Raw genomic sequence first — 12,503 nt, forward strand, 5'->3', positions numbered from 1 at the left:
ATCAACAGGTAATTACCTAAGTGTAGTTACAGGATGAGAGCTACGCTCGTGGTGTCCCGTCTTCCCAGCACTCTTTGTCATATAACGCTTTGAAACTACTGACGGTCTTGGCCTCCACCACCTTCTCACTTAACTTGTTCCAACCGTCTACCACTCTATTTGCGAAGGTGAATTTTCTTATATTTCTTCGGCATCTGTGTTTAGCTAGTTTAAATCTATGACCTCTTGTTCTTGAAATTCCAGGTCTCAGGAAGTCTTCCCTGTCGATTTTATCAATTCCTGTTACTATTTTGTATGTAGTGATCATATCACCTCTTTTTCTTCTGTCTTCTAGTTTTGGCATATTTAATGCTTCTAACCTCTCCTCGTAGCTCTTGCCCTTCAGTTCTGGGAGCCACTTATTAGCATGTCTTTGCACCTTTTCCAGTTTGTTGATGTACTTAAGATATGGGCACCACACAACAGCTGTATAGGTTCCTATGCCTATTGGGCTCTATCATGTCTACATGTGACATGGTATGGGGGTCAGCCTCGTTACTTGTGTGTGGAGTCACCACATTACTTCCTAGTGCTTTCCCGTTACCATTCTGACACTAAAAAAAAAAAAAAAAAAAAAAAAAATCTGTCTGTGGCTCTTTTGGGTACTCAGTTTCCACCTGTGTCCCCTAGTGCGTGTGCCCCTTGTGTTACATAGCCTGTCCTTATCAACCCTGTCGATTCCCTTGGGTATCTTGAATGTGATGATCAGGTCTCCCCTCACTTCATCTTCCAGCGAAGTGTGGTTTAATTCCCGTAGTCTCTCCTCATGACTTAGGTAGTGTACTTTTTCTTTCGGAAGGGGTTTTGTTCCCTTCTCTGTTGACTGGGCGCTGGGGGTGCAGCTTGCTCTGTTGCCTCTCGCTTGGTCCCGCTGTTGGTGGGCGCTTTGGGTTGTCTTCCGGCCTCTGCTGGCATCGGAGGACGGCTTCTCCCCCTTGGGGGGGTTCAGAGCTGGCGGGGTGGGCTTCTTCCCCTGTGCTTCGTCATTTCCTCTTCGTGGGTGCGTGGGGCGTGGTCGATCCGCCCCATCCTTCTGGGCTTCCCGTCTGCTCTTTGCAGTCATGAGCTTTTCCCGTCTGCAGTTCTTCTGGACTTCTTCAGTCTGCGCCCTGGATCCTATGCCCTTCTCGGAGGACTGTTGTCTCCTGTTCGGATTCTGTTGGGGCCGGGTGCATGGATGGTGGCCCTGGACCTCCAGGTCACTTCTTGGCACGTTCCTCTCCAGTTTTTCTGGGGCTAGCACGGTTGGTGGTGGGGCTTCAGGTTTGCTGTTTTTATTGCCTTCCCTATTTTGTAATGGGCACTTCGTATACTTTTTGCATCTTTACTGGATCTTAGTGCCCTGTCTGTGTCTGAGATTCGGTGTCTGGCCTACCTCGACGACTGGCTGGTGTGGGCTCCCAGTCAGTCCGCTTGTCTGCTCGCCAGGGGATGGTTCTTTCCAGATCGCTGGGTTTGATTTTCTGGTGATCTGGAGGTTTTTCCATCTGTTTCCGTCCCGGGTTCGGACCTGGGCCTTGTTTAAGGCTCTTGGGGCCCCTCATTGTCTTCCCTCCAGAAGTGTTACTGCGGCTGTGGTCCCGCCTTTGGCTGTTCAGGAGGGGGTCCCGGGTTGCTCAGCGGTTGCTTGGGCGGTTGTGCGCGAGTCTGCACTTCGGCATGCTTGTCTGCCCGCGGAGTCGGGTTTGGTTACGACATCTGTTGGTTCCTGCGGAGACTCCCCTTCCGCCTCTTGCATTCATTGGGTTCCTCCGGGAATCTTGTGTTGGTGCTGCGTCACCAGCTTCCTCTTTGGGGTTTTCGGGGTTCCGTGCCTTGGCACCTCCCCGAGCCTTCGCTCGGTGGATTCACGGACGGGTCGTCTCTCGGCTGGGGCTTTGTGACCAGTGCTCACCAGGTCGGCTGAGGTTGATGGAGTCTGTCTGTCCGTCGGGCTCACAGCACGGTTCGGGTGTTCATGGCTGTCTGGTTTGCGCTTCGGAGGGTTTGGGTCACTAGGTACTCTACCATTCAGCTCTGTTTGGACTGTTCTCTGGTGGTTCTTGCCGGAACCACAGGGGTTTGGCCAACCGTGAGGTTCGTGTCCGGGGTGTGTCCTGCGTCCTGGCGGACAGCTGTCTCGGTTCATTCCTCTTCGTGGGTTGGCCAGTCGTCGCCGATTCGTTTTGTTGGCTCTGTCGGGCATATGGACTCCTGGCCATGGACATCTTCGGGTCAGCGTGGTCTAGGCGTCACCCATTTTGTGGCACCCTTTCCCACTTGCGAGGACTTCACGGTGGATGCTTTCGGCAGGACTGGTCGAGGTGGGGGGTACCTGTCCCTCTTCTCCCGGTCCAGCTGTTGCTTCGGATTCTGGCTCGGTTGCAGCCCATTCCCGCAAGAACAGTCCTTATGGTTCCATGGTGGCCGGCCCGGCCTTCTTTTCAGACGCTGCTTGATAGGTGTCCGTACCTGGGGCGTTTTTCCTGAGGCTTCGCCTCTTTCAGCAGGCCGAATCGGTCCTGTCCGTGACTGGTTCGGCCTTCTCCTTGGCTCTTCGCGTCTGGTATTTTGACGCAGGTATCACCATCTCTATGGTGTTCAGGTGGCTTTGTTGACGGTGTCCCACCTGCGAGCTTCGTCTTGGAGACAGTATGACGTTTCTTACATTTTCTCGTGTTTTGTTTCCCCTCCGGCCTGCTCATGCGTCGCCTGAGCCATCCTGGTCCTTGTTCAGGGTGCCTTCTTATCTTCCCCTCAGTTTGTGGTAGCCCCTTCGGTTCAGTTTCCTGCTCTTTGGTACTGGTGGTAGCTTTATAGGTGTGCAGCCTTTCTCTGTCCTGGCGCCGGTCGAGACGGCTGCTTTCCAGAGGGGTTCTTGGGGTATTGGTACTTGATTGGTTTGGCCGGGGGGTGCGTCCTGTGTTGTCCGGTTGTGTTTTTTGCTGTTGTCGGCGTACAGTGTCTGGGGATGCGCTGTGGTTGATCCGGTTCCATCGTTTCCTGTTTTCAGGGCTCGGGTCTCCCAGGTCGTCCGCAGTGTTTTCATTCTTCCAGCCTGCGGTCTGTCTTTGCGCCCGTGCTGTTCAGACGTTTGCAGCTTTTGCTGCTGTGTTGGTGACGTCTCGGGCTCATTTCGGGCGCAGGGATTTGTGGGTCGCACAGGTTTTTGGCCGCCCATCCATATGTGCGTCTGTTCTTGGGCGTTCTTGTTGCCTTGGGTCGCAGGTTTGCGACCGGTTGTCTTGGCTTTGCGTTGCAGTGTTTGTGGCGGCCGCCTCCCGGGTTAGCCCTTTCTTTTCCTTCTCTTTGGGTATGAAGCTCCAGGGAGCCGTAGGGGCTCCCCACAGAAAACCAGCGTTGAATGTAATGAAACGCCATTTTCTGGGTAAGCACCGGAGGCTCCTTGGCAACCCTCCTTCACACCAGTCGGCGGTTTTTTCGCGTTGGTTGAAGCTTAGCTTCTGAACTGGAGCTTGGCAGCCGGCACGGTAGGTCCGGGGCTCCCCCCTCCCCCTCCCGGGACGGGGAGGGCTGCGCGGACGATCGGCGCGGCAGTAAAGTGTGATGTTTGCTTGTTTGCTTGTTTCCTTGTGATTGTAGGGAGTTTCTACCTCTATGTTCGGTTTTTGTTTTAGTTTTTACCATGTGGGGTTTGTTTTGTTATGCCTACCTTTCTGGGTGCCTAACCCCGGTCGATGGCAGATAAGGAAAACCCCAACCACAAGGGGTTTTCCAGGGCCATTGCTCCCTGAAACCTCTCTGAAGGGGCCAGGTTCTGGTGCTGGTCCCTGGTAGGTCCGAACTCCTTAGCTAATGTCCCGGTCTAATATAACATACATTAGCCCGATAAGCTCCAGGGAGCCTCCGGGGCTCACCCAGAAAATGGCGTTTCATTACATTCAACGCTGGTTTTTTATTACTCTTTCGTAATTGAACTACATCTAGTCGTAGAAATATGTTGTAAAATTATGTTTTGTACCTGACACAAGGAATAAATTGCATACATGATTTTATTTCACAGAATGCACAAGTATACTTAGATGTGCAAGGAAATGATGCACTGAGCACGGCCTTTGATCGTTCCAACCAATTTGGTCAGCAATCTGCTCGCATGTCAGAAATTGCTCGGGAAGCCCGCCTCTTAGCAGATGAGTATGTATTAATTTATTGTAATAAAAATCAATATTATAATTAATTTTACTTCACTTTATAGAACAGCTAAGTAGTACAGTATAGTATCTACTACTTGTGAATTAATGGATGTATATTAATGTACAGTATATTTTCCAAAGTGAATTATTGTACAGTACATTGGTTAAGAACTTTTAGAAAAAAATGGTAAGTTGCCAAGATCCACAACTTTAAAAATAGTTAACATATTTTCATTTAATTAATGTAAACCAACACTTGCCAGGAAAATTTCTTTGCTTCTCGGTGTATATACACTAAGCCTTTACTTTTAGTCCTAGGTAATGTTTAGGGCCAAAGTACATTTGTTAGTTGGTTAACCACTGTGCTGCTCTGCCTTAAAATATGACACCCGTGGTGTGCTGAAAATAAATTCTTTGCAAATTTTTTTAATTCCAAAATTGTTAAATACCCTTCCCTGATTACATGTTGAAAATATTGCACAAATGTACTTTGGCCACAATTGTGTCCAGAAAGTTGGGTGTGATATCATGGCTTGGTGGTCGCCCGTGACAGAGACTCCCGGAGGCAGTCGTGCGCCAGATTCAACTAGTACGAGTTGCCACAAATATTTTTATGTTCATTTTTTCAGCACAATTACAAATGCATTTCTTTTCTTTTTTTCTGGCTAATCCTATGTATATTGAACAGGTTTACAATATTCAGGCAGAGGAATATCCGTACCATTCAATGAAATTGTGTTACATGTATCATGAATGTGTCCACAAACATTGTTCATATTTTCTATTTTACATGTTTAATTATTTACATTTACAACTTATTTACACACTGTACACTATCACAGACTATATACAACACTATGAACACTTACAACTGCGTGAGTGTGTGATGCGAGTGTGCTAAAGCACTAGTGAGTGAGTAAAGACTAGACTAGCACTAGTAAAGACTAGTGTTTAGTGAGTCACTAAAGCAGTCAATGTAGCACAAGGGAACTGTGCACTCAATGCACCAAGAGCAGATGGATCTTCGCTTCTGTTCCTCACGTTGCGTGTTCTTGCAAACAACGAAGGAACGTTTATCCTTTTCACATGTTCCTGTGGCATATAACCAAGCTTGTGTACAGCAAGGTAATCTTTTCACCTGAGTCTGTCAGGAAGTGCATGAGGCATTGTTGATGGCACCTCACATGGCACAACACTACCCTCCACTCCATGTTTCACCAGCAGTTGTGACACTAGAGCAACACTGAATATATAGATAGGTGGTCTCTTGCCAAATTTCACGAGATATGTGATGACAGAGTTCAGCACTGTAACATCAACAAGGTGGAAAAACAATTTCTTGGTCCACTTCAGATTTTCTCACTTACTTGAAGGCACCGACCATCATGTCAATTTTATCTACTAAATGCTTATTTACATTGTAGTCAATGACACAATCAGATTTATACATTTGCACCCCTGTTGCAAAGTTAACTTTGCCACTGTCCAACATTGCACCGGTGTGAATAGTTGTCAACATATTCACCTCGTGTCTGTCCCTCCAGCACATGAATAACATTTTATCACACTTTCTGAGCAGTATCCACTCAATTTAACGGCCTATATGGGGGCTGTACCCTGGTCGTTATTTCCGGGGCTCCGGTATTTCCGAAGCTAAGATGTTGGTATTTTTTCAAGTAACCAGGTAGGTTACTTTCCAGGTAGGATATATTTTATACTGTATAACAAAAATGAAATAAAGTTCATTGTGTAATTGCGTTCCAAGTTAGTTCCTGTGTTAGTGCCCATTCTATCACAGGTTACAATTAATAATTCCTTCATATGACAAGTTGGATCACACAAGTGGACAAGTGAACCACACAACAAGTGAACCTTAATTAACCAAACACCTCCCTCCCTCACTGCCACTCTTCCCTCATCCCCCACCATCACCACCCTACCTCCCTCACTGCTTCTATCACCCCCCTGCCTCTCCCCCTCAGTGCCTCCTTCCATCACTGCCTCTCCCTCTCAGTGCCTCCTTCCATCACTGCCTCCCATCCCTCCCTCAATGCCTCCGTCCATCCCTGCCTCTCCCCCTCAATGCCTCCTTTCATCATTGCCTCCTATCTCTTCCTCAATGCCTCTCTCCGTCACTGCCTCCCATTCCTCCCTCAATGACTCCAATCCCTTCCTCAATGTCTCCCGCCGTCACTGCCTCTCCCCCCCCCTCAATGCCTCCCTCCATCACTGCCTCCCATCCCTCCTTCAATGCCTCCCTCCATCACTGCCTCCCATCCCTCCTTCAATGCCTCCTCCCCCCCTCAATGCCTGCTTCCATCACTGCCTCCCATCCCTCCCTCAATGCCTCCCATTCCTCCCTCAATGCCTCCTTCCATCACTGCCTCCCCCTCAAGGCCTCCCTCCATCACTGCCTCCCATCCCTCCCTCAGTGCCTCCCTCCATCAATGCCTCCCATCCCTCCCTCAATGCCTCTCTCCATCAATGCCTCCCATTTCTCCATCACTGCCTTCCTCCATCACTGCCTCCCATCCCTCCCTCAATGCCTCCCTCCATCACTGCCTCCCATCCCTCCCTCAATGCCTCCCTCCATCACTGCCTCCCATCCCTCCCTCAATGCCTCCCTCCAGCACTGCCTCCCATCCCTCCCTCAATGCCTCCCTCCATCACTGCCTCCCATCCCTCCCTCAATGCCTCCCTCCATCACTGCCTCCCATCCCTCCCTCAATGCCTCCCTCCATCACTGCCTCCCACCCCTCCCTCAATGCCTCCCTCCATCACTGCCTCTCCCCCTCTCAATGCCTCCCTCCATCACTGCCTCCCATCCCTCCCTCAATGCCTCCCTCCATCACTGCCTCCCATCCCTCCCTCAATGCCTCCCTCCAGCACTGCCTCCCATCCCTCCCTCAATGCCTCCCTCCATCACTGCCTCCCACCCCTCCCTCAATGCCTCCCTCCATCACTGCCTCTCGCCATGTGGTGCTCTGCGCACCCTTGATCCAGCGCCACATGGCACTCTGTGCAGTGCAGTGGTTAATAAGCTATTGTGATGGTCTAAATAATCCTCCTGGAATTAATAGGTTTTAGGCCCAACACCCTGGGAGAAGACATTGATACTTTTCTGTGTTTCTGTCTGAACCACTACACAAAATTACTGTCTACATCTGAAATCTTTAGGCCTTTAATGTTTTAGGTAATTCAACCACCTTAAGCAAAAAATATTAGGCAAAAATGTGTTCAAATAAACATTAATGTTACTTAAACAGACAAGAAGATGAAGCAGAAAGTATTGAGCAGGTTGCTTATGATGCTCGCAATACATCCAGCGACGCATACTTGCTAGCACGCAAGGCACTTGATGAGCAGCGCAACATGACAGATATTATAAAGGTAACAAGTTGGTGTGGATTTTGTTAACATTTTAAATAAGGAAGTGTATTTATTTTGTTTCCTCCTATTTTCTGTGGGGATCCCCGTCGGCTCCCTGGAGCTATCAGACTGATATGGGATATATATTAGTCTGGGGTATCAGTCAATTGGAGTTCAGCCTACTGGGGGACCACAAGCCAGAACCTAGCCTTCCTCAGAGGGGCACTAGGAACAATGGTTTATGGAAACTTCCATGTGATTAGGGGCATTCCATGTCTGCCATAGACTGGAGTTAGGCACCCAGAAAGGTAGGCATAACAAAAAAAATCCCACATGGTAAGAAAATTGCATCTGACGATCGAACAGAGAGGCAGAACTCCCCCAACACCCAAGTAAACAAGCAAACATCATATACCACCGCTGCGCCGCTTGTCTGCGCAGCCCTTCCCTCCCTGGACCTTCTGTGCCGGCTACTCACACCTCCAGTTCGTTGGTCGATGCGATCTCGGGCGGTTATCAACTCTGGCCTCGGATTCTTGGCAGTGTTTTGCCTTGGTGGTATTATCTACTGTTTGTGGTGTGGTCACCAGGTGTAACATCAGTATACTGGGGCTGTATGTGCTTAGGGCTACCTTTTCTAAGTGCTCTGTAAGTACTACCCTTGGGTTATCTTCCATAGAGCTTTTGGGAACTGCTTCCATAGGAGTCTCTGCTGCTTGGCAATTATCTTGCCCTTGGGGCCATCAGGGGTTTTCATGGCCCTTGTTTGACCTTAGGTAGGAAGTGGTATTTTTGCTGGTAAGGTACTGTGCAGCTTGCCTACCTATGCGGCGGCCGATTCCTGTTCCTTCTGGGGACATTGTCCTTTTGCAGGGTTTTTATTTTCTTTCTGTTTTCCTTGCCTGGAGGGGGGTCTGCCTTGTTTGGCTAATTCGATATTTTATTTATTTATTTATGACTTCCGATATTTTGGAGGCCAGCCAGGTCAGGTCTGGCTTTGGAATCTGTTCTGGTTCCTTCAGGGCTGTCCCTTCCAACTCTCTCGTGATCGCTGGGTTTGGCCTCTGGGGACCTTGCATTGGTTGCTGCGTCATCAGCTTCCTCTTCAGATTTTTTTGGGTTCTGTGCCTTGGCACCTACCCGAGCCCTCGCTCGATGTATTCACAGATGCCTCATCTCTCGGCTGAGGCTTTGTGCCCAATGCTCACCAGGCTGGCCAGGGGTAATGGGCTCTGTCGTGCTCACAGCACATTGTGGGAATTTACGGCGGTTTGGCTGTCTTTTCAGAGGGTTCGGGTCACTCGGGGATCCACGATCTGGCTCCATTCGGACTGCTGTCTGGTGGTTCATTGCCTGAACTGCGGGGGTTCTCTTCGGTTCTTGGCTCTTTTGGGCTCGTCACTTTGGGTGAATCGTCTGCTGGATTCTCAGGGGTTTGGCTCTCTGTACGCTTCATATCCGGGGAGTGTCCAATGTCCTGGCGGACGACCTGTCTCGGTTCATTCCACTGTCCACAGAATGGACAGTCGATGGCAACTCCTTCAGTTGGCTCTGCTGGTTGAGGCATCTCCCAATATATGTAGCGCCATTCCTCCAACTGTGGAGCTGTCGCAATGGACGTCTTTCAGCAGAATTGGTCAAGGTGGAATTACCTGTATCTCTCTTCTCCGATCCAGCTGTTGCTTCCGGTTCTTGCTCCTTGGTGGCCAGCCCAGCCTTGGTTTCAGGCGCTGCTTGCACTGTCTGAACCTAGGGGAATTTTCTGCGGCTCCACTTTTTTCAGCAGATCAGACCGCTCCGGTACATGGCTGGTTCGGTTTTCTCCCCCACTCCCTCCAGGAGTTCTGCAATTCGCATATGGTGTTTTTGATGGGGGTGTATCACCACTTACCTGGTGACCATGTGACTTCTTTGTGGTGTCCCACCTGAGCTTCATCTCGGCTACAGTATATTGTTTCCTGGCATTCGTTTCATTGTTTTCTCTCTCTTCCTAGGTTGTCTTCTATTTCTGATTGGATTGTTTTGTCCTTTCTTTCTTTCTTGACTTTTTCAGGACCATCATTTGATGCAGAATACTGTCGCCTGGTATTGTGTGCCGCTGACAGAGCTGCTTCAGCTTGAGTTCGGGGTGGATGTCACTTCCACCTCATTTTGTAAATTTTATCGTGCTTTGTTTCACCTCCGGCCTACTCATACTCTGCCTGCACAGGTTGCTCTCCTTTCTCTCTTCTCGTCGGTTTGTGGTGGCCCCTTCAGTTCTGGATTGCTTACCAAGACTGTTTCTGTTGGCATTGGTCTCTGGGTGTTTTGGACAGCTAGAACATATAAAAGTCATATAAAATGCAGCCAGGAGTACCTCTAAAGGGTTGGTGAGCTTCATGCTCTCCTCCAGTACAGGAGTTTCTGCTCTTTCGGTCCTTGTAGTCGGTTTGTTCGGTTGCACCCGTATCCTTCTTTTCTGGTGAAGAACGAGATGGCAGCTTTCCGGAGGGGCCCTTGGGTCAATGATGCTTGGTTGGTCAGGCGAGGGGTGCATCATGTGCATCATGTGGCATGTGTAACAGCTCTTCGCCATTACCTATGTGCCTCGGTTTCTGTGAACGGGGACGCGCTTTAGGTTGATCCGGTTTCCCCTTCTTTCCTGTTCCGGGGTTTGGGTCTCTCCTTGGTACCCTCCCTCCCTCCCTCCCTCTGGTCGGCGGTTTTGTTTTGCTTTTGATGCCCAGCCTCCGAACTGGAGGTATGAGTAGCTGGCTGGGGGAAGGGGAGGTCCTGGACTCCCTCCTCCCCTTCCTGGGGAGGGATGGAGCCATGATGTTTGCTGTGTGAACATTGCCATGCGAACATCGCCGCTCCAGGTGCTCCAAGAGCACTGAGGGATGTTTGCACTGTGAACAAGTGGTGCGGCAGGAGTGTATGACGTTTGCTTGTTTCCTTGTTTATTTGGGTGTTGTAGGAGTTCTGCCTCTCTGTATGATCTTCGGTTGCAATTTTCTTACCATGTGGGGTTTGTTCGTTTTGTTATGCCTAAGCACCTTCTTGGGTGTCTAACCCTGTTCGATGGCAGACATGGAATGCCCCCAATCACATGGGGATTTCCATAGGCCATTGCTCCCTGAGCCTCTAAGGGAGGCCAGGTTCTGGCTTGTGGACCCCAGTAGGCTGAACTCCAATTGACGGATGCCCCAGACTAATATACTGTATCGCATTTCAGGCCAATAGCTCCAGGGAGCCTCCAGAGCTCACACAGAAAATAATGTTTCATTACATTTAATGCTGGTTTTTTACTTTAAAAAACTTCTCAAAACCTCTTAAACATTATATTGTAAACAATATATTGTAAACAATACAGATGTAACACACAAATGAAGACAATGACCACAATGCTTCTGAAATTTCATTCCCCAGGACTTGAACAATGACGTACTTAGCCTCTCAACTTCACATGAAAAAACAATGCAAGTGGCAAATGAATCACGAGAACTTGCCAAAGAAAAATACAGTGAAGCTCTAGCATTTAGCACTGAGGCTTCAAGCATAGCCATCCCTCCAATAGATGCCGTTGAACTAAAAGCTCAAGGTAAGCTACAGTCTTGGTTATGTTTTTAATTAAAACATTTTTAAACAGGTTACAAGAAGATACTATTTTCAGAGTTGCAAATACTGTACCTGTACTAGAGTACTGTACTTGAAAAATTCGGTATTCAGTGAAATGAGATGTCCCTTCAACCACTTAGTAGCTCCCTGATACTATAACCTGACAATGACAAAACCTTAGGAAACACACCAGGGGCCAGATTCACGAAGCAGTTACGCAAGTACTTATGAACGTGTACATCTTTCCTTAATCTGTGACGGCTTTGGTTACATTTATTTAACAGTTAACAAGCATGAAAACTTCCAAATCAATAGTTGTTATTATTATAAACAGCCTCCTGGTGCTTTGGAGCTCATTAACTATTTAATAATTGTAAACAAAGCCGTCAAAGATTGAGAAAAGATGTACAGGTTCGTAAGTGCTTGCGTAACTGCTTCGTGAATCTGGCCCCAGGCCTCTGTGACTCAAAAGCCCCTACCAGTGACCACGATCAGAATCTGGTGCCCAATTCTGGACAAAATCCCAAAAATGTTTCAAAGCAAGCAACTGCTCAGAATTTGTTTTGACCCCAATGAAAAAATACAAACAGTCATTTCTATTGGTAGCCCCTACGGCTCTCTGGCGCTATCGGGCTAATGTGTGATACATTAGACCAGGGAATTAGTCTATGGAGTTCAACCTACCAGGGACCACAAGCCAGAACCTGGCCCCTTCGGAGAGGTTTCAGGAAGCAATGGCCCTAAAAACCTCCGTGGTTGGGGGTTTTCCTTATATGCCATCAACTGGGGTTAGGCACCCAGAAAGGTAGGCATAACAAAACAAACCCCACATTGTAAGAAACTAACATCTAAAAACCGAACAGAGGTAGAACTCCCTCCAATCCCAAGGAAACAAGCAAGCAAGCAAACGTCACACTCCACTGCCATGCCGCTCATCCACGCAGCCCTCCACTCCCCTCCCCAAGAGGGGGGAGGGGAGCCAAGGACCCCCCCCCCCCCCTGCACTGGCTACTCAGGCCTCCAGTTCAAAAGCTAATGTGGTCCGGGGTGGACATCTACTCTGGCCTTAGTTTCCAAGGCAGTATTTGCCTTAGTGGCAACCTCTGCATGTTGTTGTGTGTAGAGGCCAGGTGTTCCAGATCAGTGCTGGGGCTGCATGAGCTTAGGGGCATCCTTCCCTAGGTGTCTAGTGAGTACTGCCCTTGTGTGTTAGAGTTCTCTTCCCTGGTGTACTAGGGAAACCATTTTCGTTGGAGGGTTCTTGCTGCTTAGCACTTACCACGGCCTTGAGGCCTGCTGGGGTTTTGTGGCCCTTGTTTGGCCTTGGGCAGGGAGTGGTATCGTGCTGGTTAGGACGTCAAGGTG

The 12,503-nt window shown here is 49.0% G+C and overlaps 1 protein-coding gene across 4 annotated transcripts in view; it reads left to right on the top strand.

The window, feature by feature from the left end:
- Positions 1 to 12,503, top strand: part of LanB2 (laminin subunit gamma-1) — a 529,033-nt gene that overhangs the window by 490,065 nt on the left and 26,465 nt on the right. For all 4 annotated transcript variants that reach the window (XM_069305575.1, XM_069305583.1, XM_069305589.1 and 1 more), the window contains 3 exons: positions 4,043 to 4,173; positions 7,439 to 7,562; positions 10,950 to 11,121. In XM_069305575.1, coding sequence (XP_069161676.1) covers positions 4,043 to 4,173; positions 7,439 to 7,562; positions 10,950 to 11,121 — 427 coding nt within the window. The remainder of the gene's footprint in view (positions 1 to 4,042; positions 4,174 to 7,438; positions 7,563 to 10,949; positions 11,122 to 12,503) is intronic.

Source organism: Procambarus clarkii, chromosome 6, assembly GCF_040958095.1.
Source record: "Procambarus clarkii isolate CNS0578487 chromosome 6, FALCON_Pclarkii_2.0, whole genome shotgun sequence".
NCBI lineage: Eukaryota > Metazoa > Arthropoda > Malacostraca > Decapoda > Cambaridae > Procambarus > Procambarus clarkii.